Source organism: Dendrobates tinctorius, unplaced genomic scaffold, assembly GCF_039654945.1.
Source record: "Dendrobates tinctorius isolate UK_male_01 unplaced genomic scaffold, ASM3965494v1 ptg000581l, whole genome shotgun sequence".
NCBI lineage: Eukaryota > Metazoa > Chordata > Amphibia > Anura > Dendrobatidae > Dendrobates > Dendrobates tinctorius.
In genome coordinates, this window is record NW_027362239.1 from 139,767 (window position 1) to 164,219 (window position 24,453).

A 24,453-nucleotide genomic window follows, 5' to 3' on the forward strand; every position below is an offset into this window, starting at 1 on the left:
GAAACAGATTAGTTCTAAAGGGGGCACATCTAGATAAGTTCCTTGGGGGTCTAGTATCCAAAATGATGTCACTTGTGTTGTTTTTTACTGTTTAGGTACTGTTAGCGTGGGTAGTCTGGAGCCGGAAACTCCAGGAGTGGACCCTCTGGACCGTGGCACCGTGAGGCCCCAGGCGAGCTGCCAGGTGCAACCAACCCCTATACAGGGACGGTTAGGAGCAGGCCCAGGGGTTTGAGTACCACGGTAGCCGGTACCGAGAGAGGCGGCTCAGGATGGACCAGAGTAGAACTGTGGGACTGAAGTATAGATGACAGAGCAGAGCTGGAACCAGGAGGCAGGAATGGAGTGAGACTGTAGACTGGGACGAGGAGGGATGACAGGAGTAGGAACACAGGAGAAAGGATTAGAGGAGAACGGAAGGACTGAAGCTGGATGGAACTGGGACACCGGAAGCAGGACTGGAGTAGGACGGTAGGACTGGAGCATGATGGAACAGGAACACTAGAGGCAGGACTGGAGTAGGATGTAACAGGAACACCGGAGGCAGGACTGCAGTAGGATGGCAGGACTGGAGTAGGATGGAACAGGAACACTGGAGGCAGGACTGTAGTAGGATGGCAGGACTGGAGCAGGATGGAACAGGAACACTGGAGGCAGGACTGGAGTAGGACAGCAGGACTGGAGCAGGATGGAACAGGAACACTGGAGGCAGGACTGGAGTAGGATGGAACAGGAACACCGGAGGCAGGACTGGAGTAGGATGGCAGGACTGGAGTAGGATGGAACAGGAACACCAGAGGCAGGACTGCGGAAGACAGCAAGGAACACGGGTAGCAGGACTGAGAGGCTGCTGCGGGGAGCAGACGAGAACGGAACTGCAGGAGCAGAGAGCACACGAAGCGAGGCCCCGTGTGCTAGGAAACACAACAATCAGGCACCTCCCTCAGGGGGAAGCAGCCAGATATGCTCCTGTCTGGTCTGCCATTGGTCAGGGAGGTGCTTCCGAGAACAGGGCATAGCCGGAGCACAGGAAGCAGGAGGGAGGCGTGGCGTATGGCGCATGCGCATTGCATACAGGGATGCCGCCGGCCACGCACCTGCCAGAGGCGACCTCCGTGGATGTCGGGCGGCGTGAGGCTGCGGCATGGGAGCGGTGGCCGGGTGAGTACGCAGAGACGGCGTAACAGGTACATCAGGGACTCTGCCAACCCAACATGATGCCCACAGACCATTCCACCAAAGTCTGATTCCAAAATGTCACTACTTCCCTTTTGAGCCCCGACGTGTGCCCAACAGTTTTTTCCCCATATATGGGGTACTAGAGTAATCAGGACAAATTGGAGAACAACTTTTGGGGTCCAATTTCTCCTGTTACCTTTGGGAAAATAAAAATTGGGGACTAAAAGATCAGTTTTCTGGAAAAAAAAATATTTTTTTTTTCAAGCCCGGGCATTATAAGCTGTAGTGAAACACTTGGGGGTTCAAAGTGCTCACCAAACATCTAGATAAGTTCGTTAGGGGGTCCAGTTTCCAAAATGGGGTCACTTGTGGGGGGGTTTCCACTGTTTAGGCACATCAGGGGCTCGTCAAATGCGAAATGGCGTCCGATCTCAATTCCAGCCAATTTTAGGTTGAAAAAGTCAAACGGCGCTCTTTCCCTTCCGAGCCCTGCCGTGTGCCCAAACAGTGGTTCTCCCCCACATATGGAGTATCAGCGTACACAGGGCAAATTGGAGAACAACGTTTGGGGTCCAATTTCTCCTGTTACCCTTGGGAAAATAAAAATTTGTGGACTAAAAGATCATTTTTTGAATAAAAATTTAAATGTTCATTTTCTCCTTCCACGTTGCTTTAGAATGGTGTCACTTGGGTATTTTCTGCCATATAGACCCCTCAAAGTGACTTCAAATGTGAGGTGGTCCCTAAAAAAATGGTTTTGTAAATTTTGTTGTAAAAATGAGAAATCGCTGGTCAACTTCTTACCCTTATAACTTCCTAACAAAAAAAAAATTTTGTTCCAAAATTGTGCTGATGTAAAGTAGACATGTGGGAAATATTATTTAGTAACTATTTTGCGCGACATATTTCTCTGTTTTAAGGGCATAAAAATTCAAAGTTTGAAAATTACATAACTTTCAAAATTTTTGCCATACTTCCATTTTTTTCATAAATAAATGCAAGTTATATTGAAGAAATTTTACCACTAAAGTGAAGTACAATATGTCAAGAGAAAACAATTTCAGAATCTCCAAGATCCGTTGAAGCGTTCGAGAGTTATTACCTCATAAAGGGACAGTGGTCAGAATTGTAAATATTGGCCCAGTCATTAACGTGCAAACCACCCTTTGGGTGGTTAAGGGGTTAACACCAATTCTGCGTGATAATATATGTGAATCTAATGAAAATGTAGAGTCCCTGTGGGTGGAGATAAGGCGAGAGGGAAAAATAATAAATTACTGTTAGGGGTTTGTTATAAGTCTCCAAAAATAATGGAAGCTTTGGAGAATATCCTCATAAAGCAAATAGATGAAGCAGCGACTCAAGGAGAAGTCATTATTATGGGGGACTTCAAGTACCCTGAAATACATTGGGGAGCAGGAACCTGCAGTTCCAGCAAAGGTAATAGGTTTTTGACAACTATGAGAGACCTTTCACAACTGGTTCAGGACCCAACAAGAGTGGGGGAACTAGAATCACCAAGGCCAGACCTTGCTGCTTCCGTAGCAGCACCGATTTTAAAAGAGTGAGAAGTAATGTTTAAATGATCTTTACGTGAAAACCGCAAACACCTTTTTAAAATGAAGTTGAATTGGTAAATCGTAGCAGGAGAGCCGTTCATGTGCATAAATAAGGGACCAATAATTTTAGGTCTTCTAGGCAGCCAATTCTTCGTATTAAAAACTGGGCAAATAGCCTGATCAGGAAAAGCATCGATTTGCAACCTATCGCCCCTACCAATCTGTTCTATTTTCCATTTTTTAATGAATAAGAACATTTTATCCCCATGCAACTTTACATCGTATATCAAAATACCTGATGGATCAGATTTTTTGGTAGACATCAGCTCGCCAATACGAAGAGCTCCAAAAAACATCGCAAAAATGATGCATAAAATAGTAAGACCTCATCAGAGTTTGAGCATATATCAGTGAGGGATATACAAGTCTTTTAGCAAAGAAAAAGAAATAGGGCGTTGTGAATCGGGCTTAAAGTTAGACCTCTTAAAGCCCTTTAAAAACTGCTTTATTGGAAAAAGCTAGTTAGGGGAGGGTTACCCAGAAACTTCAAGAAAAATGAAGCTCCCGCAGCAGACTTAGCTAGGACAGAGTAAGACAAACCTTTGTTAAATAGAAACTCTAAAAACATCAAGCCAGAGGCTAAACTGGAAACCCTTAGATTAATATTATAAATCTTAGAAAAATTAATCCACTGAAGCCATGCGGCCGAATAGTCAGCCCATGGTCTATGAGACAATGAGCGTTCAATAAAATACTGGATCAAATTGAGATTAAGTTCCACATTTTTTGAGGGCAAGGTGTTGCTTCTGCATCTGCATTTGGCACCTGTTGATGAAAAATGAACTTCTGATTTTTACTCAAAGGACTTGAATCAAAAAGTGAATTAGTCGTATACCAGCTCATAAACAAAAAATAATTCTAAAATTACAATTGCTTTATTGAAATATACTAAAACCATAGACATACATGAACACCACACAAATTTAATTGCTGATCAAAGTTGTGACCCTAGTCACATACAAGAATAGAGTAGGGGAAATCACAGGCCTATTTTTTCTTCCCCCTGCCTAACAGCGGAGGTTGGCACCCTCTTGAAGCGAAATGGCGCCCCCGCTCCACGAAGGCTATCCCTATTCACCCTATTAAGTGCTACTCTTCAGGGCAACAACATCAGGGTATAACAATTAAAATACACAAGGATATGGTCGCCAAACAGTTACAGGTTTTTACAGATACTTCCAACAGTCCTAAATCATCAAAGACCAATAAATACTACAAGACCCAGGGTGAGGGGTATACAACCAGTAACCAATAAGCAGACTTACTTAAATTTGTGGGAAACGGAACTTGGAATTTTGCCTAAATTCCCTATTTACATCATTCCCTGCCTACCAGCGGGGCTTTTTCACCCTACTTTAAATTGGTAGCCCCGCACCACGTCGACTATCCCTCACTGACCATGTATATCCAATACGATACCAATTAGATCACAGAGACAAGGAGACCAAATGCTAATGGACTGTTTGGCAAATCAAATTCATATCATAATACCTGAAAAAGGGTCACAGCAAAAATAGGGCTAGAAATGTCTCAATTCAAGAAGACATTCCTTTTTGTGCATAGGGGTTATTAATCTTAAAGGCACCAATAGTACACATAGGGGTTATTAGTTGTAGAGGCACCAAAAAGCACCAAAAATCAAAAATAAATTCACCATCACTCCCCTATAACCATACACATACTCAATTGGTGCTATTATTGCCACACACCCTCTTATTGCACACTGCCCAAAAACTACAGATCAGTCAATATATTCATCAGATACACTTAGCTTATTGCTGATTTCTATTTCATCTCGCCCCGCCTCGACGCGTTTCTCTCCCATCCAGGGAGTTCCTCAGGAGGCATATAGTAGTTTTAATGCTCATACTGAGCATAAGATATGGCGCCTGGTTGCAGGTATCAATAGGAATGTGGTTACCCGTGGTTTTTTATAGTTCCCACGTCATAAACATACATTTCCAGAGTAGACCAACTTGATCTCATTCACCACTTCCTGTCCCCATCTCCCCTACTGCGCCTGCTCAGCAATACAGACGCTAGAGGTTCTCCAATCAAGACCCCACCATTTCCTGTTTGTCAGCACACCGCCTACAAAATTACCTTCCCATGACCTACTGCACATGTCACAGGATATCATGGCGGGCGAAATCCTACCACCTATAATAGGCCATAGATATCTCATCCACATATGCCCGGGACTCCACAAAGTGCGCGCGCTTACAAACCACACTGCACCCGGAGCCACATAGGGTGCGCACTCATAAATCACTCAGCGCCCGTGATAGGACAGACCTTCTATGTAGGACCCGCCCACCTGTATCGGGCCACATAAGCACGCCCATCCAACAGACTACGCTTGCTCAGGGATTAATTCATAGCGGCAAAGGGGAACCTCCACTATACAATATCACTCCAGTGCTGTAATGGGAGGAGCACCTGTAGTGTTTTGAGCAGTTTTCTATGTCACCAAATTATTCTCCTGCACATAGGGGATTCAAAGTTGGTACGTTAAATCCTAATAATCGTCAGGCATGGCACACTTATAAACCACACATATTTTAGGAACATACGCAGGGGAAATGGCGTGGCGGGGGGGAGGGGCTGTGGGGGTAACCGGAGGAGGCGGAGAGTGCAGTGGATCTCCCTTACATAAGGGAGATGACCACAGAAGACGCACTCATGCCAAAGCTTCATGATGGAAATGGGGCAAGACGAGCAGCAGCAGCAGCGCAAGCAGCAGCGACAACAGCGTCAGCAGCAGCAAGAGCTCTCGCCAGATGCCAGGCTGAGCCGCCAGCATACCAGGAGCAGCCGCTCGAGTGGTGGGAGCGGCAGTCGTACAAGCGACCGGCATGACTCTGAGACGTCCAGAAGAAACGTCACGAGTGCATCTGAGGAGCCTCCGAGATGGTTACCCCAGATTGTCAGCGGTGGTGAGTGATCTACGTGAATGTCACCCTTATGGTAACGGGGTTCCATTTTTCTCTGTTTGATCACTAGGGGTCGAGGAAGGCCAGCAGCAAAACCAAAAATAGAGAATGCGCCCTATGCAAACACCCGCTGGCAGATCAGTGGCAGAAAGACCTCTGCGCTGACTGTATAAATAAAACTATACAGGAGGAAACCCCTGATTTGGTAACTACCCTTAAGGCGCTAATACAACATGAGGTGAAAGGTTCCCTAAAAGCAGCCCTTAAAAAGAAGGATAAAAGAGGTCATAGACAGGATTCTGATTCAGAGGCCTCGCCAGGGCAGAAGGGGCGGGAAAGATCCTTGTCCCCGTCCACCTCCTCTTCCTCTACTCAGTCCTCAGAATCCTCCTCGGACAGCGATATAGGCGGCCGTCCATGAATCCCAACAGAAGATGTGGAAAAGCTGGTCAAAGCTATTAGGGCTACGATGGGCCTGAAGGAGGAAAAGACTCCTAAATCGTTAGAGGATATGATGTTTGGAGGACTGGAGGAAAGGAAAAAACGCACCTTCCCTGTAAATGAGAAAATAAAGGCCCTAATTAACAGGGAATGGAAAAAAACGGAGAGGTCAGGGAGCTTGCCTTCTACATCAAAAAGGAGGTACCCTTTTGAACAAAAGGATTCAGAGACCTGGGAAAAAGTCCCAAAAATTGATGGGGCTGTAGCCAAATCCTCAAAAAAGGTATCTCTACCATTAGAGGACTCTGGCATGTTGAAAGACCCGCTTGATAAAAAAAGCAGATGGTTTCCTAAAGCATATCTGGGAAGCTTCAGCAGGTGCATTAAAGCCAGCGATAGCTGGTACCTGTACCGCTCGTGCCCTCATGGTCTGGCTACAACAAATAGAAGACCAGATCAGGGATAGAGTTCCTAGGGACGAAATTCTGTCTAACTGACACTGGTACACGGAGCAGTGGCTTTCCTAGCGGATTCCTCAGCAGACTCCGCAAGATTGACAGCTAGAGCAGCAAGCCTGTCAAATGCGGCAAGACGAGCCCTGTGGCTTAAAGGGTGTCCCGGAGATTTTCCATCAAAACATAGGTTATGTTCCATTCAATGTGATGGCCAATTCCTCTTCGGAAAAAAAATAGAAGAGATTTTGGAACATGCAGGGGATAGGAAGAAAAGCTTTCCCCGATTTCCAGGAGAACCTCAAACGCAGCCCTTTCGGAGGAGATTTAACAGGGGTCGTCCCCCGGGAGATAGAAAAAACTGGGACTTTAAAGAAAGAAGAGGATCAGGCTATATGTTTAAAGGGCCCTCCACTTCCTCCAAAAAATCTCCCCAATGACATCAGGCCGGAGGTAGGGGGAAGGCTTTCTCTCTTCCTTTCCGCCTGGGCGAATATCTCCCCCATTACATGGGTCCTAAACATAATAAAGGACAGGTTAAAAATAAAATTCATCTGTCCGCCCAGGCGTACCTTCATAATGACACCCCGAAGGAAAGCCCAAGAGCAACAGCTGGCACTGGAGACGGAAGTCTTGGGACTAGTGGAAAAACAAGTCCTACAGGAAGTCCCAGTGCAAGAAGAAGGAAGGGGGTTCTACACCCCCCTCTTCTTAATACAAAAACCAGACGGCTCTTGGAGAACCATTGTCAACCTGAGGAGACTCAATCAGTGGGTAGACAATTGCTCCTTCAAAATGGAATCAATCAACACGGCCACAAAGATCCTGTTCCAGCATTGCCTCATGGCAGTGATACACTTAAAAGATGCCTACTATCACATCCCAATTCATCGGGAGTATCAAAAATATTTAAGAGTAGCGCTCTAGGTCCAGGGGCATGTGAAACACTACCAATATGCAGCCCTTCCGTTTGGCCTGTCTACAGCCCCCAGAGTATTCACCAAAGTGATGGCGGAAGTAATGTCTTTTCTTCATTCCAGGGACATAGTGATCGTCCCATACCTAGATGACTTTCTTGTAATAGGGAGATCAGAGTCCCACTGTGCATATCAAGTGAAAGAAGTAATAGCAACTCTAGTAGGACTAGGATGGATAGTAAACATCCCCAAGTCAAAGTTAACCCCAGTAAAAGAGCAATCCTTCCTAGGGTTGATATTGGACTCCGAGCGACAACGCTGCCTCCTGCCAGAGAACAAAGTGACCAAGATAAGGGGCCTAGCTCGCACAGCAATACAAAAACCAAATATGACACTGAGGAACGCAATGTCCCTTTTAGGCTCGCTGATATCATGCATACCCACAGTAGCATGGGCGCAGTACCACTTAAGACAACTACAGTGGGAAGTTCTGTCTGCACAGAAACAATTAAAAGGGCATTTAGAAGGCAAACTATGTCTCTCAGTGGCTGTAAGAGATTCCCTGCTCTGGTGGACTGTAGAAAAGAATCTAACAGCCGGTGTCCCGTGTCAAAAACTAGTCGAGGACATCATTACAACAGACGCGAGTGCCACAGGATGGGGAGCACACCTGAGATCCCACTCAATACAGGGGACCTGGTCCTCACTAGAAAACGATCAGAGTTCAAATGTAAAAGAACTATGGGCAGTGGAAAAAGCCGTGAAACATTTCCTTCCCTTACTTCGGGGCCGCTACACCCGGGTCATGATGGACAATCAGACAGTAGTAGACTACATCAATCACCAGGGGGAACGAGATCTCGGGGACTCATGCAAATATTGGATCTACTCTTCCAGCTAACAGAACAACATCTGTTATCCATCACAGCACTGTATATAAAGGGGGTAGAAAATATACAGGCAGACTTCCTGAGTCGCAGGCACCTAAGACAAGGGGAATGGTCCCTAAACCCCCAAGTCTTCCAACAAATAGTTCAGGCCTGGGGCAAACCAGAAATAGACCTGTTCGCTACCACACACAACCGGAAGGTCATTAAGTTCTGCTCACTAAATCCAAGGGGAAACCCCTTCGCAGTAGATGCCCTACAAATACCCTGGAAGTTCATCCTGGCCTATGCATTTTCCCCGATAACAATGATCCCAGTAGTGGTCAGGAAAATCAGGGAGGATCGAGCGAGAATAATGGTTATAGCTCTGTTTTGGCCGAGGAGGCCTTGGTTCTCCCTTCTGAGACTCATGTCGGTGACAGATCCATGCATATTACCGGAGATTCCAGACCTGCTTTCCCAGGGACCAGTGGTCCACTCTCAGGTGAAGGGCTTCCTGTTATGATTGAGTCACCGTAGGAGGCAAAAACAGAAATGCTAGCTAAGTCCAGAAAACCAGAGAAGTTGGCAGCTATCGGATTGCAGACCCCTGAACATATCAACACAACTAGCAGTAGCCGTGGGGGGTTCCTACGATGCCCTAGACCCCTCGATCACAGCCGGAGAATTAAATAGGCCTAAAGAAAGAAAGGGGAAATCTAAACTGCCCCAGAGCAGACCCCAAAGCAATAGGCAGCCCCCAACATATAATGACGGTGAAGCAAGATGAAAACACTAACACAGGCAGAAAGATAGACTGAGCAAGGACGGGGCCCAAGCTAACTAGATAGAAAAGGACAGGAAGGCTGCTGTCTGCAATCCGTGAAAAACCCTATGAAAATAAGAGCCAACAGACTGACAGTGAAAAAGGCCCTGAAGACGCTAGGCTTCAAAAAAGCTATGTCAGTACTCAGGAATATTCTGAAGACAGAGCTACAGGCAAAAGGAGATTCAGCTCACCCCAGCAGGGAATGGCAGAATCCAGAAAAGCAAGAAAAACAAAAACAAAACACAAAAGCTAACAGGCAAAGCAGAAAACTTAGCTTTAGAGGAGCAGGAATCAGACTGGTGTCCTAGAAGTCCACAGAGAAATCACCCGCAGGGCAGAAGGGCGTCGGCAGCCTTATATCCAGTCCGTGACTCCACTCAGCCAGTCATCCTCATTAGGCTCAGGTGCCTGATAATCAGGCTCATTACCTTCCTTTACCAGAATAGGGAGTTCACCAGACCTCAGTGACGAAGGGGAAAATGAACTCACAGCAGCTTCCATCTAGCAGCCTGGAATTTGAGAGGGTGCTACTGAGTCGCCAGGGATTCTCTCCAGGGTTAGTCTCCACCCTGTTGAAAAGTAGGAAACCTATAACATCCCAAATCTACTGTAGAACGTGGAAAAAGTTCCTAGACTTCCTGGGGGAACCTTTAGGGGATGTAGCGCCAGTGGGACCTATCCTAGAATTCTTACAGTCGGGGCTGCAACTGGGGTTAGCCACTAACACACTCAAAGTTCAAGTCTCAGCTTTGGGGGCCCTATATAACTGCAACTTAGCAGCCAATAGGTGGGTGTCCCGATTCATAAAATCCAGTGGCAGGTCAAGGCCAGTCATTATTCCAAAGATACCACCCTGGGACCTCAACCTAGTCTTAGAGGCCTTAACCAAAGATCCCTTTGAACCACTACTAGAGCTGTCACCAAAGCTACTTACACTTAAAACTGTCTTACTGGTAGCCTTAACATCAGTCCGAAGAGTGAGCGATCTACAAGCTCTATATGTCCTCCATATACGCAGATCTTGGATGACAGAGTGGTTCTAAGACCGGACCCGGCCTATCTCCCCAAGGTAGTCCAAAAGTTTCATAGGACTCAGGAGATCTCCTTGCCATCTTTCTGTAACAATCCTAGAAACCCGGGGGAGCAAAAATTCCATACATTAGATGTAAGAAGAGCCATAGTACAATATATCTCAATGACTAGTCAGTGGAGGAAAGATCAGTCCCTTTTTGTAGCCTTTCAGGGTAGTAGAAAAGGGCACGGGGTAGCTAAGAGTACCATTGCCAGATGGATCAGGGAGGCCATTATGTTATCCTACTCCGCAAGTGGCGCTCCGGTTCCAGAAGGCATCAAGGCTCACTCCACCAGAGCCGTGGCTACCTCCTGGGCAGAGAAGGCTGAGGTATCGATTGAGCAGATTTGTAAAGCCGCTACCTGGTCCTCACCTTCAACCTTTTTTAAGCACTACCGACTTGATCTATCTTCCTCTACTGACCTAACCTTTGGTAGAAGGGTGCTGCAAGCGGTGGTCCCTCCCTAAGGTGTTTTATTCTACAAAAGTCTCTCATGTGTGCCGTCATGGGAGACGGGAAAACACCATGGTTACTTACCGGTAGCCGGTTTTTCCGGAGCCCATGACGGCACCTGTATATTCCCCCCCTTTTCACTCCTTTTGGTGTGCACTATAGTTTGGGTGTTTTTTTAGTTAGATATAATGTGGTGATAGTTTTACCATGTGTACTAACCCGGGGGGGCCTCTCATGCTCTGTAAACCAACTGAAGCGAGGGAGAGGTACCGCCCCTTTTATCTTCAGTAGGGTTCCTGTCCTCTCTCATGTGTGCCGTCATGGGCTCCGGAAAAACCGGCTACCGGTAAGTAACCTTGGTGTTTCCCTGCTGTCCATGTCCAGGGAGATTGGCTACGGTGCCATGGGTTGTAAACTTCTTGATTATGTTTAGAATTGAGCAAATTTGTTCAAATTCGGCTCCGAATACGATCGGCAGGGAATATTGGTTTTGCAATATTTGTCAAACACAGCCGAACGTCATTAGAGTCAATGGGAGTAGAAATTACCGAATATGTTCGGAACCGATCATAAGACATTCATTCGGCACAAATAGGGTACCCATATGGCATGAATATGGCAAATTCAGATTCGGCAACCGAAGCCAAACCAATTCGCTCAATTCTTTTTTTTTTTTTAATCAGATTGTTATAATGAAAATGTGAATAAAAACTAACAAGTGAAAAACAACTGTATCACCATCCAGCATTCTCGAGCGTACATTTAGGGCACTGCGAATCCCTCCTCATCCCCATATCAAATAACCATTTAGGGGTTCTATAAACTCTATAAAGAATATACAATTGGGACAAACGATTGGGTTCACTAAGAGACAGCCTGGGGACCATCTGCAGAATAGATTCCCATTGATCCCCTGAAATGGCGCCCAACTGTTGCTCCCACTTCGCCAGCGCTCCTATCGGATGCTTCACCAAAACCATTGAAAGAAGTCCACCGTACACAAACGAGATTAAACCCCTAGTGGATGCCTGCAGCCCGAGCCTGCTGACAATAGCATCCTGGTGTATAGATATGCTATTCATTTGGTCCTGCACTGTGTAGGCATGCCGCAACTGCAGATACTGGAAGAACATAGAGTGTTGGAGCGGAAAATCCCGTCTCAGTGTGTCAAAGGACTTAAAAACCCCATCCTCCACTAATTGCTACAGCCACCAGATACCTATTGGCCTCCATTGCGCAAAACCTTTAAGCGACCTCATTTGCGGCAAATACAGGTTATCCCAAATAGGGGAGTATTTTGTGAAACCCGTGATTCCTCTTAACTGTTTAATTTTATCCCACACTTTAATCATGAGAAGGACCGTAGGATATCTAGATGCCCAAGGTCTAAATCTGCCCGCCTCTAAGTTGGATAACAGCGACCCCTGACCCACAAGAAACCGGAAAATCAACTGGCCCCCGCTGTCTCCGCTGGGAAGCCCTCCATTCCCCCTGCCATGTGCTGACATTGAGAGGAGAGAAAGTAGAGCCATGGATTGGGCAGCGCCAGCCCCCCCTCCTCTTTAGATTTTTGTAAATGTTCCAATTTGATCCTTGCACCCTTTTTTAACCAAATAAGTTCTCTAAATATCGCATTAATTTTGTAAAACCTATTTTGAGGGAGCCAGACTGGGGAGTTGTGAAGAACATACAGAAGCTGCGGCATGATCACCATTTTCAGTAAGTTCACTCTCCCCACCACAGAAAGATGCAACTTAGCCCAGGCCTTAACCTTTCCCTTAATCCTGGCCATCAGTGGCGAGAGATTCAAATATTCAAAATCCATTAGTTTATTAGATATTATAATACCCAGATATTTGAAAGTCGTTACAACCGGCACCTGTGTGACGTTGATTGGGATCGGATCTAAAGGGAGAATCGCAGATTTTTCCCAGTTAATAACTAGTCCCGAGACAGCGCCAAAAGAATTAAGGAGCAGCATCACATTATGTAATGATCTATCAGGGTCAGCCAAGAACATAAGCAAGTCATCAGCATAGAGTGCTACCTTCTCCTCCTGTCCTCCGTATCTAAACCCCTCGATGCCCTTATCATATCTTATTCTGGAGGCCAGAGGCTCTATCGCTAAAGCAAAGAGTAACGGGGACAGAGGGCAGCCCTGCCTCGTACCTCTATAAAGAGGAAAAGGGTCAGACAGTGATCCATTTGCTCGTATTGGTGCTTTTGGTTCGGAATATAGGAGCCTGATCCAGCTAATAAATCCCGGACCAAACCCTATACAGCGAAGTGTAGCCCAGAGGTAGGTCCACTCTACACTGTCAAATGCCTTGGCGGCATCCAGAGACAGGACCACCCTCCCCCCGCATTATCCGCCTTCACCTGCATGTTCAAATACAGTCGCCTAATATTTATGGCCGTAGACTTACGAGGCATGAAACACGTCTGATCCGAATGTACTAACGATTCCACCACCTTCGAAAGTCGAGTGGCCAAAACCTTCGCCAGGAGCTTAATGTCCACCGTCAGGAGGGAAATGGGTCTATATGACGCCGGGAGTGTCGGGTCTTTGTCCTTTTTTGGCAGCACAGTAATAATAGCTTCCCGCATAGAAGATGGGAGAGCTCCAGAACTGAGACTATCATTGAATACAGCCAACAAAGTAGGGAGTAGTACAGATTTATACTTTTTGTACACCTCAACCGGTAAGCCATCCACCCCCGGCGCCTTACCATTGGACATAGATCCCAAAGCCTCTTCAAGCTCCCCCAAGTCCAGCGGCTCATCAAGCATACGTCTCACCTCGTCAGTCAGACGTGGGAGTTTAGCGGGCCCCAAAAAGTTGTCAAGGTCTTCAGTCGAGGCCCTGGTGTGTGAGGAGTATAACTCGGTATAAAAAGTCTCCAAAATTCTCAAAATACCCGGTGTGTCAATGAAAAGTTGCCCACCCACATAGAATCATAGAATCATAGAGTTGGAAGGGACCTCCTGGGCCATCTGGTCCAACCCCCTGCTCAAAGCAGGATTCGCTAAATCATCCCAGTCAGATGTCTGTCCAGCCTCTGTTTGAAGACTTCCATTGAAGGAGAACTCACCACCTCGTGGCAGCTTGTTCCACTCATTGATCACTCTGTCAAAGTTTTTTCTAATATCTAATCTGTGTCTCCTCCCATTCAGTTTCATCCCATTGCTTCTAGTCTTTCCTTGTGCAAATGAGAATAAAGTAGATCCTTCTACAATGTGACAGCCCTTTAGATATTTGTAGACAGCTATTAAGTCTCCTCTCAGTCTTCTCTTTTGCAAACTAAACAATCCCAAATCCTGCAACCTTTCCTCATAAGACAGGGTTTGCAGACCGGTCACCATTCTGGTTGCTCTTTTCTGAACTTGCTCCAGTTTGTTGATGTCTTTTTTAAAATGTGGTGCCCAAAACTGGACACAATATTCCAGATGAGGTCTGACCAAAGAGGAGTAGAGGGAAATAATGACTTCACGTGATCTAGACTGTATGCTTCTGTTAATACATCCTAGAATTGCATTTGCCTTTTTTGCTGCTGCATCACACTGTTGACTCATATTCAGTTTGTGATCTATTAGTATACCCAAGTCTTTTTCACATGTGCTGTTGCTTAGGCCTATTCCTCCCATTCTGTATATGCTTTTTTCATTTTTATTGCCCAGATGTAGTACTTTGCATTTTTCCCTGTTAAAAACCATTCTGTTAGTTGCTGCCCACTTCTCCAGTTTATTTATATCTTTTTGAATCCTCTCTCTCTCTTCTCTAGTATTAGCTATCCCTCCTAGCTTTGTGTCATCAGCAAATTTAATCAGTTTACCCTCAATTCCTTCATCTAAATCGTTGATAAAGATGTTGAACAATACAGGGCCCAGGACAGAGCCCTGTGGTACCCCACTTGAGACATTCTTCCAACTGGATGTGCAGCCATTTACGACCACTCTCTGGTCGTAAATGGCTCCCGAAGGCTGGCTATAAACGAGGACCCCCCCTGTGCTGAAGTTATAACCGAGAGCAAATGACCAACACTCTCCGCATTTTCAAAATATTGAACTGACTGAAACATACGTTTTCGTTTCGCAGTTTCTAGCGTCATTTTAGTCACCTTCAACTGTGCCTCTTTTAGCCTTTTCTGACTGGCGAGAGTGAATCGCATGGATAGAGTCTTTTCCGCATCCTCCAGCTCATGAAGTATAATCTGGGATTCTGCTCTGGAATTAGATTTAAGCTTTGAAATCTCACGTATATACATGCCCCGCAGGTATGCCTTCAGAGTCTCCCAAACAGTCAAACTAGATGCTGAACCCAAATTAAACCTGAGATGTTCCTGTATCTCAAAGCTAAAGCTATCATTCTTATCCACTAGCTGCAGCCAAAACGGATTAAGTCGCCATAACGGTTTAGTTTTCAATCTATTATCCCCCCCCTTGATTGTAATGGACATGGGCGAGTGATCCGACACTGTTCTCGGCAAATAATTAACGTCTAAAATTTTTCTCAGCATCAAATCATCACCCATAGCCAAATCAATGCGTGACACTGAGACAAAGGTAGAGGAGAAGCATGAATATTGGTAGACATCAGGATTACGACTTCTCCATAAGTCAGTCAGGGCTAGCTCATGTAACAAAACTCCAAAAGGCGTACAATTACCTCCCGATTTCAGGGGTGCATGATTCCCTCTATCCCAGTGGGAGTCCAAAACATTATTAAAGTCCCCCACCAACATATAAGGGACCCCCGGAAAGTCCCTCAACATGGTATGAATTTTATATATAACTTTGCTGCTATAAGGCAACATGTCCCTCGGCAGTGCCAAGGGTATTTCAAACAAGGGCGATGTTATTCCCTTCCACATCAGTCAACGGGCGTTTCACTTCCTAACTGCTGCCCACACATAACAGGATGAGTCCCCACAGCACATGGCAACCATCTATAGCAAAATGACAACATGTCGAGCAGTTTCCTGCAACAGAACCGGAAGTCAAGATACCAGACAGTGCAGAAGTGTCCAAAGTAGCAAATACATCACCAGCCGCATTCCCGGTCTTCCTCATCTTTCCTCAGCTGCTGTTCATTCAGATCCAGCCAGTCCATAGCAACTTTAGCATCCAGAAAAAAGTGAATTTTGTTCCGGGCCTCGACCCGCAGCTTGGCCGGGAAAATCATAGAATATTGGATACCTATGGCCCTTAGACGTTTTTTGATGTCCATAAATTTAGCTCTCATTCTTTAGACTTCTGGCGAGAAGTCAGGGTAAAAAGAAACTCTGGAGCCATCAATAGAAAGGTCAGGATGTTCCCTTGAGTATCTAAGGATATTATCCCTGTCCCTATAGTGGAGAATTTTAGCCAAGATAGGCCTCGGTTGGTAACCAGGAGGAGGAGGGCGGGTAGGAACCCTGTGAGCACGTTCCACAGCATATAAATGAGTTAGATTATCAGTTCCTATTTTCTCCTTAATCCAGGCTTCGATAAAACAGTAGGATTTTTGCCTTCATAACGTTCAGGCATGCCAACAATGCGGACGTTGTTCCGTCTAGACCTGTTCTCTAGGTCATCAGTTTTGGCCCACACAGCAACCATATCTCTTTTAAGTTCTTTATGATGCTGCGCTGACTTAGACACAGTACCCTCCACAACTCTGACTCGTTTCTCAAGTTGCCCGGTTCTGTCTTTAATGGTGTGCAGTTCATGCCTCACATTTTGCATGGATTCTTGTAAATAACCCAGCTGAGTGAGCACAGAAGAAATAGCAGACCCACACTGCATAACTGCTGTCAGCACATCTTTGATAGTAGGTTCAGTTGGCATTTGCAGCTGCAGTGCTTGGAGCTGGCTTTTGTTTTGCTCCACTAGTTCTCCCCAGCTGGCTGCAGCGTCCTGCTTCTCCCGACCTCCAGAGCCTGTGGCCTCCTCCTCTCCCCTCTCTCCCACCTCCGGATCCATACCTTCACCTGCAGACTCCAGCTCTTCATCTGTCTCCTGGAGGGACTCGCGCTCTGCCTCCTCCACTCTGGCAAAGCGTCTCAGCCGGGCTGCCACCTCCCTGTTCCTGGCCTCACTGTCTGCAGCCGCTTCCTCCAGAGCACGCACTGTGTTAGCAGCGCCATCTTGGGACCCATGCCCCAGCTCATTAGTCACTCTTCTCTGACCTTTTTTTCGCATGATTTAGGGCTAGAGGCTGAATATTTCTGTTCAGCGGCACCCGCAGGTCTCAGGAATGCACACATTAGTTACTGACCGTGCTGTGGGGATATAATGGCAGTAATCAGTAGCTGTGTGTGGGAGCTCAGCAGACCCACGTCCTCCTCACATGCTGCTAGGCCACGCCCCCCCAATCCGCTCAATTCTAATTATGTCGTACACCGTGGACAAAGGAACATCAAGATTTATGGAGATGGACTTGTAAGTTTAAGATTGTTAATATTGTTCAGCAATTTTGATTCCAAAGTCCTCAGACGGTTCCCCTCTCCTCTTTCTGCTCTCCATGCTTAGTAGGGCACAAACAGACACACAATGCAAAGATTGGGTTAACTTCGCCCTTTTTATCTGGTTTCAGGTGTGATTTCACTATTGCCCACACCCGTTACTTGCCACAGGTGAGTTTGAACGAGCATCACATGCATGAAATAAAAGCCACAATTTTGGAAAGGTGCCAACAATTTTGTCCGGACCATTTTTGGGGTTGTGTGTGAAACTGTCCAATTTGTCTTTCTTTCCTCTGTTTTTTTTGTGTTGTTCCAATACACACAAAGTAAATAAACATATATAATAAAACTTGTGTAATTGTAATAATTCCTAGGGTAAATGCTTCATTTTCAGGAACAATTTCGAGGGTATCAACACTTTTGGCAGAAATTCAGCCAGAATTCTGGTGTATTTAGTAAAGCTGCTGCCATCTGCTAACTTCAAATAATTTACATGATTATCAGAAAGACTGCTACTTCTAGTGTAGGACCTGAGCGATGGGTACATGATGCAGTTTCTATCTTTTAAAGAGATTGTCCACTTCTTTTACATTGATACTTATCCGTAGGATAGGTCATCCATGTCTGATTGGCCGGGGTCCTACACCTGACGCCACCGCTGATCAGCTGTTATCGGTGCCGGATGTGGCCGCAAGTACTCACTTTCTTAGCTGCTCCATCTATTGGTAGCGTTCAGGGCTTGGTACTGCACATCTGCCTCCTATTCAAATCAATAGAAGGCAAATTTGTAATACCCTGTGGCAGCCACTATCAGGAAACGGCCAGCTCCGTGAGTACTTCCGGCTGGCGGACACTGACAACAGCTGAACGATGGGGGTGGCAGCCGATCAGACATTGATAATCTATCCTAAGGATAGATAAGTCATCAATGTAAAAAGTAGTGGACAACCTCTTAAAAGATAGTCAGCGGTGATCGTTTAATAGCCTCTTTATACAGGCTGACCACGATTGCCTAAATGCATCTCAGAAAGACTGGAAAAGCTATTATTTCCCACTACAATATATTTATTTATATCTCCATTTGAAAAAGATGTGTATGTAACAGCGTGTCCCTCCCCCGACCAGAGTCCCTGGACTGCAATGTAATCAGGCCTGAGTCATCAACCAGTGGGGGAGTCTGTCTTTGTTCTCCTCAGCATAGGACTTATCCAATACAAGCTGTAGCTTCTGGAAACTTCTTAAGTTAGCCACATAGTCAAAAGTAGGTGGGAGACTTCCCCCAATGGATGGGCTGATCCCAGGACAATAGCCTCATGTGTTGGCTGAGTGGAGTTGGGTGTTGACAAGCCAGGTGCTAGGACCTTATGCTGAGGAGAGATCCTGGTGCCCGTGTGGGGAGAGTTAAAAGCTGCCACGTGGAATGGTGTGATGTCCCTCATCTCTTGGATCCATTGAACTCATCCCAGGATTATTTTGTCTTTTCCCTGGCGTCGGATTACTGGGTGGAGCCACCGAAACTGTTTCCCTCTTGGTGTGGACTCATAGTGGACTCTAAGAGACGCTACTGATATTTTATATTCTGTGCTCCCTGTCTCAATAAATCCCGTTAGATTGATCTTCGGCCTGGTGTCCCTTCATGCTCTGTCACACACATCGTCACAGTGTAATACACAGAAAACAGTGGTGTAAGAAAGTTTGCAACTTACCCTGATCTCCAAATGACAGGACACTGAGAAAAGTCATCACATAGCGCTCACCTAAAAAACAAAACAAATATCATATATTATATTAAAATCTAACAGCTATAGGTTAAACCTTAGGATTGTTTCCCTTTTCTTAAAGTTCTTAGATACAGGAAACGTGAAGAAGAAGTCCATACAAGGTTAGAGAATGGCTAACAGCGTCATTTTTGCTTTTCCTCCTAATAAAACCACACAGAATGATAAACAGGAAAAAAAACTCTCGTCAACCCATAATTTACTGATGCGATGGCTACAAACTAACCTTCTGTAAGAATCTGTTTCAGAAACGACTGCTTGAAGAAGCTCCAGGCTAGCCAGGCCTGCTTCCAATCCAAAAAGTCCTGTTAGAGATACAATCAGAAAATCAGCTCCGGTTACTGCACGCGGCCATGTTATTCTGCCTTATCTAGGCTTCCTGCAGTACAGCAGAGCTGAGAATTGTCATTACACCCCTTATCTTCCAATAATAATTAAAAGGCACTGCTGATCATGCACCATTCTACACAGCACAGTGAAAACGTGTTGCCGCTTGCAGGCTCCTCTGACAATATTGGCACATAAAGGTAAGATTGAGCTATAAAGCCATGTTGAAACAATGTGATGCGTTCCAGGGGCATTTTCTTAATGGAACTGAAAAGGTAAAAAACCTGTGTTCTGGGAAAAAGAGCACAAAAAAGCATCAGAAACACATTGTGCTTTATTGCTTTTGTGTCTAATTTTCTTCCTCCATCATTTCCTAAAGGCCTCCTGATTATACACCGACATCCAAGTGCTGGCCACAGAAGGTGAAACCAGGTCAAGCACGGAAGTGAGAAGCCGTTTCTGTAGCCCCATAGACATGATTGGGGGCTACTGAGAGAGGGTAATATTAGTGAAGGCACAATGCAAACTTGCAATTTATGCAATAAAAAGCAGACAAGAAGTTAGAGGGGCATTCTGGTGACAAGTTATCACTTATTTGGAAGATAGGGGGTAACTTGATCAGCAGGGGTCTGACCACTGGGATCGGCACTGATAAGCAGAAAGGGGCACTTTTATTCCCATTACACTGAGGCAGCAGTGCACAGCTTGACAGCAGCTCCATTAATTCCCAATGAAGCTGCAGAGTGTTGCATCTGACCTACTGCTCCACAAGTTCTACAAGTTCCCTGATCTGTTGATCGGTGCATTTGGATTAAAACACCAACGTGTGAATGAGGTCCAAGGCCAAGTTCACACAGTACTTGTAATTTTTGGGCTAGTGTCACGCCGCTCTCACCTGGGGCCGGAACCCTGCGCCCGACGTCACCACTTTCAGCATGCGGCCGCTCCACGGGTCCCGTCGGGTGCGCACGTGCACCTCTCATACTCAGTTACATGCCTGCACAACGTTGCTAGTGCGCATTTTTAGGTTCTAGCTGCAGCCTTGCCCTCTCTATGGTACTGGAGGACCCGACCCGAAAGTCCTAGCACTCATGCCATATATCAGGCTACCTCTTCCTATGGGAGGTGCCTGATTATTGTTGTGCTTCCGGGCTTGGTCTGCTTGGTCCTTACCTGGCTGTGCGTTGTATTCAGGTCCTCTGCCTTGTGCTCCGTGCCTGTACTCTGCCTCGTGCTCCGTGCCTGTACGCTGCCTCGTGCTCCGTGCCTGTACGCTGCCTCGTGCTCCGTGCCTGTACTCTACTCTGCCTTGCCGTGCTTCCTAGCACATGCTTTTTATCTACACTCTGCTCTGTGCTCTGCCATACTCCTTTGCACACACTCAGCTCCTGCCTTGTTCTTTTCGTGCTTCTCAGAACTCCCTCTGCCTAACCTTGCACTCCGGCGTGCTCTCTGCGCACGCTTTGTCTAACTCTGTAGTCTGGCGTGCTCCCTCGCACGCACCCTGCTTTGCTTCCCCCGGGCGTGCTTGTCTGTGCACGCAATACGTGCTCTCGTGTACCCGCCTTGCACTATCCTGTATCTAACGCACTCCTGTGTACAAGCCTTGTACTGTCCTGTACTCTCCGTGCCCTCGTACACTCGCCGTGTATTGTCCTATACCCTGCGTGTCCCTGTGTCCACGCCTTGCATACTCTTGTACTCTGCACTTTCCCTGTTGCTAGACACACTCACTCGTGTCTCCTGTGAGCCGGCCACCTGGTTCCAGCAGTCGTGGCACCTCACCCCCTTGGGCTTGTCCCTGACACTCCCTGTATAGGGGGTGGTCCCCACTAGGTGAGCTCGCCCTAGGTGGGTTGGTGCCACGACCCAGAGGGTCCACTCCAGAAGTCGTCACAGCTAGTTACACCAACAATTTTGGCCACGATTGGCTTCATGTGCAGCTCCGTGCACTCATCAACATGGGGGTTGAATGCAGCAGCTGCCCGTTATTACATAAAATGACCAGAATACAGCTTGTTGGGATATTTCCCAGCATACAGGCTACCAACAGTCCATGTACTGTCCTTGTGTGGTCCTTAGTGCACCTGGACCAAAAATATGCCTGTCCAAAGGAGACCTAAGATAGCAGCAATCACGTGACTGACTGTCCATACGACAGCTGCCATGGAGTTTCTACATTCAGGTTTTCTTGATGCAGTTTCTGAAGCCAAAGCCAGGAGAGGATGATAAATAGAGGAGATCTAAAATGAAAATCGAGATGGTCCTATTTTTTAATCCAGTTTTGGTCTCAAAATTGCATCTCAAAACCCGAACTTGTGAACATGGTAGACGGTCAAATTCTAAAACCACCAAGACAGCCTTCTCTGCCCCCCGAGTAAATGAATCTGGTCATTTAAAGAAATTAAAATGAATAATGATGGGAATGACAACTAAAAGGATGCGCCAAACACCATATTACCTGAGATACAGAGCGTCGGGGTAAAAATTCCATCATGCTGTGAAGAGGAAACGATTTCTTCTCTGCCTCCCGAGAACCAAGAAACTTTGCGAAGTAGACGATGTAACATAGAGAGAGCAGGCTGGTGTACAAGACCTAGGGGAGACAAAGCGCAAGTTACAAGGCCAGGACTCTATAATGTGGGCTCAGTAATGGCTCCCCTGGAAGAGATCAGCCAAGTACGGGACCACTGGGTGGGTTAACACTGAACGCCTATTGCCAATCAGCTTTATATACACCAATCTGCTGTTTGATAGCCTCTTTATACAAGCAACTGTGCTTCCGAAGGATTGTTTTGTGAGAACAGACTGTCTTTGTACTCGGCAGCACATGTTCTGATGATGTGCTGCTGAGAAAGATGGGTTTTAAGAGCAGCTTAATAATCATTTCACCAGATGAACGACCATTTTGCTCATTTGTCAGGTGATCGGCAGCCACTCCACGATTGTGAGGAAACTTGATCACCATAATCAGCTAGTGTAAATGCACGCTAACAGCAATGCTCCATGGGAGATCAGTATGTAAATAAGTTCTCTAACAGAGCGAAAGAGCTTCTCCTGCAAGTACAACCCAGGAGAAGTATTTATCCTATTAGACAATGTCCGAATCTTGTAACATGACCTGGGATAAACAACGAGCCAGAATTCATCTCCAGCAGCCTGTTTCGGGGTGTTTTCCCATCATCAGTGTACAGCAGAGTCATCCCTGTACAAATGGTAATCAAATCATTCAACTTCTGAACTGATCCACCCTGCGTGTATTCACTCCATTCACTGTTATAGCATGCAGCCTGAATGGTTCAACTCCCCACCTCTGCTGGCTGTCATTTCTGCTGCAATATATCCAAATGGTACAAGTCCATACTTCTGCTTGCTGTCTGTCTTTTTCTGCTTTACAATTTTTGCGGCATATTTTAATGTGCCTGCTAAAGCTTTGGTATAATTCATTTGTTGCACTGTATTTCTTACTGCTTTATATCCGTGACTGTGGCCTCTCTAGAGCTTATCAGGTGAAAGGTGCTATAGCAAATAAATGCAACCTGGTCTCCTGCCTTTGATCATCTAACCACCCCCTGGTGTGCTAGCCCCAGCTGCCAAATTATCCCAAACCAGCTCCCACAGTCCCTCTCTCCTGACCCTGTAGTGTGGCCTATATATTTAGTAGTTCCTAAGGGGACGCACGCAGTGTGGGGTGCAGCACGCAAGCATCCCAGAAGCAAAGCATCCCAGAAGCTAAGCATCAAGCAAAAGGGCAGGTATCCATGGCCGTTAATCAGGGCAGGAATCAGGTAACCCACACTTTTCTCTCCCCTTTATCCATGTGCTTTACTTCTATCCTTCTGTGCTCCCTTGCCATCCACATTCACCACCCCATCCCCCCTCCATCACGACTCATACACATCAGCCCCTTTATACTTCCCTCTCCCATGTACAGCTCCCATGCACTCCTCACCTTCCTGAGAAACCTCAGCCCATCTTGCCCAAACACATCGCAGAAAAAAACTACTTACAATTCCAACAACTATTTGCTCCTTATCTTCCTACTCCTACAGATTTCAGGTGACATCTCCCCCAACCCTGGTCCACAACACCCCAACCTCTACCTCTACCCTACCTCATATCAAAACGATATTAATCTTATTAATATTACTTGCACTCCCTCATCTCCATCTTTTAATTGTGCCCTCTGGAATCCACGGTCTGTATGTAACAAGCTTCCTTTCCTGCACAACTACTTTCTGAACAACTCTCTTAACCTGTTGGCCCTCACTGAAACCTGGATTCAGGATTCTGACACTGTCTCTCCTGCTGCCATTTCCTATGGTGGCTTACAATTCTCTCATTCCCCCCGAGACCCACAAACAGACATGGTGGCGGAGTCGGCATACTCCTGTCCCCACTATCCACTTTCCAGGTCATCCCCCCAGTTCCATCACTCTCCTTCCCTTCTTTTGAGGTCCACACCATCAGGCTCTTCCGTCCCCTCTCCCTCAGAGTAGCGGTCATATACCAGCCCCCAGGCTCAGCCACTCACTTCCTTGACCACTTTTCAGCCTGGCTGCCGCACTTCATGTCCTCAGAACTACCAACTCTTATCCTGAGAGACTTCAACATCCCCATTAACAGTCCTAGTTTCACAATTGCATCCCAGCTTCTATCACTAAGCACCTCTCTAGGCCTCTCGCAGCTTTCAACCTCTGAGACACACAAGGACGGTAACACCCTTGATCTGGTCTTTGTCCGGCTCTGTTCAATCTCCCACCTAAATAACTCACCGCTTCCACTCTCTGACCACAACATTCTCTCCTTCACGCTCACAAATTCTCGCCCACCCCAGCTCACTCCTACCTACCACACAGTCAGAAATCTGCAAGCCATAAACCCTCAGACACTTTCAGACTCCCTACACTCATCACTGTCCCCAATCTCCTCTTTTTCCTGTCCTGATCTGGCTGTTCATCACTACAATGACACTCTTAGAAGCACCCTAGACCAAGTAGCTTCCCTCACCCTCAGAATCTCCAAGCACAGAGTAAAACAGCCCTGGCTCACATCGCAAACTCAACTTCTCCAGCGATGCTCTAGGAATGCTGAACGCCTATGGAGAAAAACCCGCACACCAGAAGACTTCATCCACTTCAAA

At 46.4% G+C, this 24,453-nt stretch overlaps 1 protein-coding gene across 1 annotated transcript in view; it reads right to left on the reverse strand.

Annotated features, from left to right (window-relative positions):
* Window positions 1–24,453, reverse strand: part of LOC141078576 (man(5)GlcNAc(2)-PP-dolichol translocation protein RFT1-like) — a 63,848-nt gene that overhangs the window by 33,713 nt on the left and 5,682 nt on the right. Inside the window, exons 3-5 of the mRNA XM_073565203.1 lie at window positions 21,772–21,906; window positions 19,210–19,288; window positions 18,912–18,962 (exon numbers count right to left, since the gene is read on the reverse strand). Of these exons, the coding sequence (XP_073421304.1) occupies window positions 18,912–18,962; window positions 19,210–19,288; window positions 21,772–21,906 (265 nt within the window). The remainder of the gene's footprint in view (window positions 1–18,911; window positions 18,963–19,209; window positions 19,289–21,771; window positions 21,907–24,453) is intronic.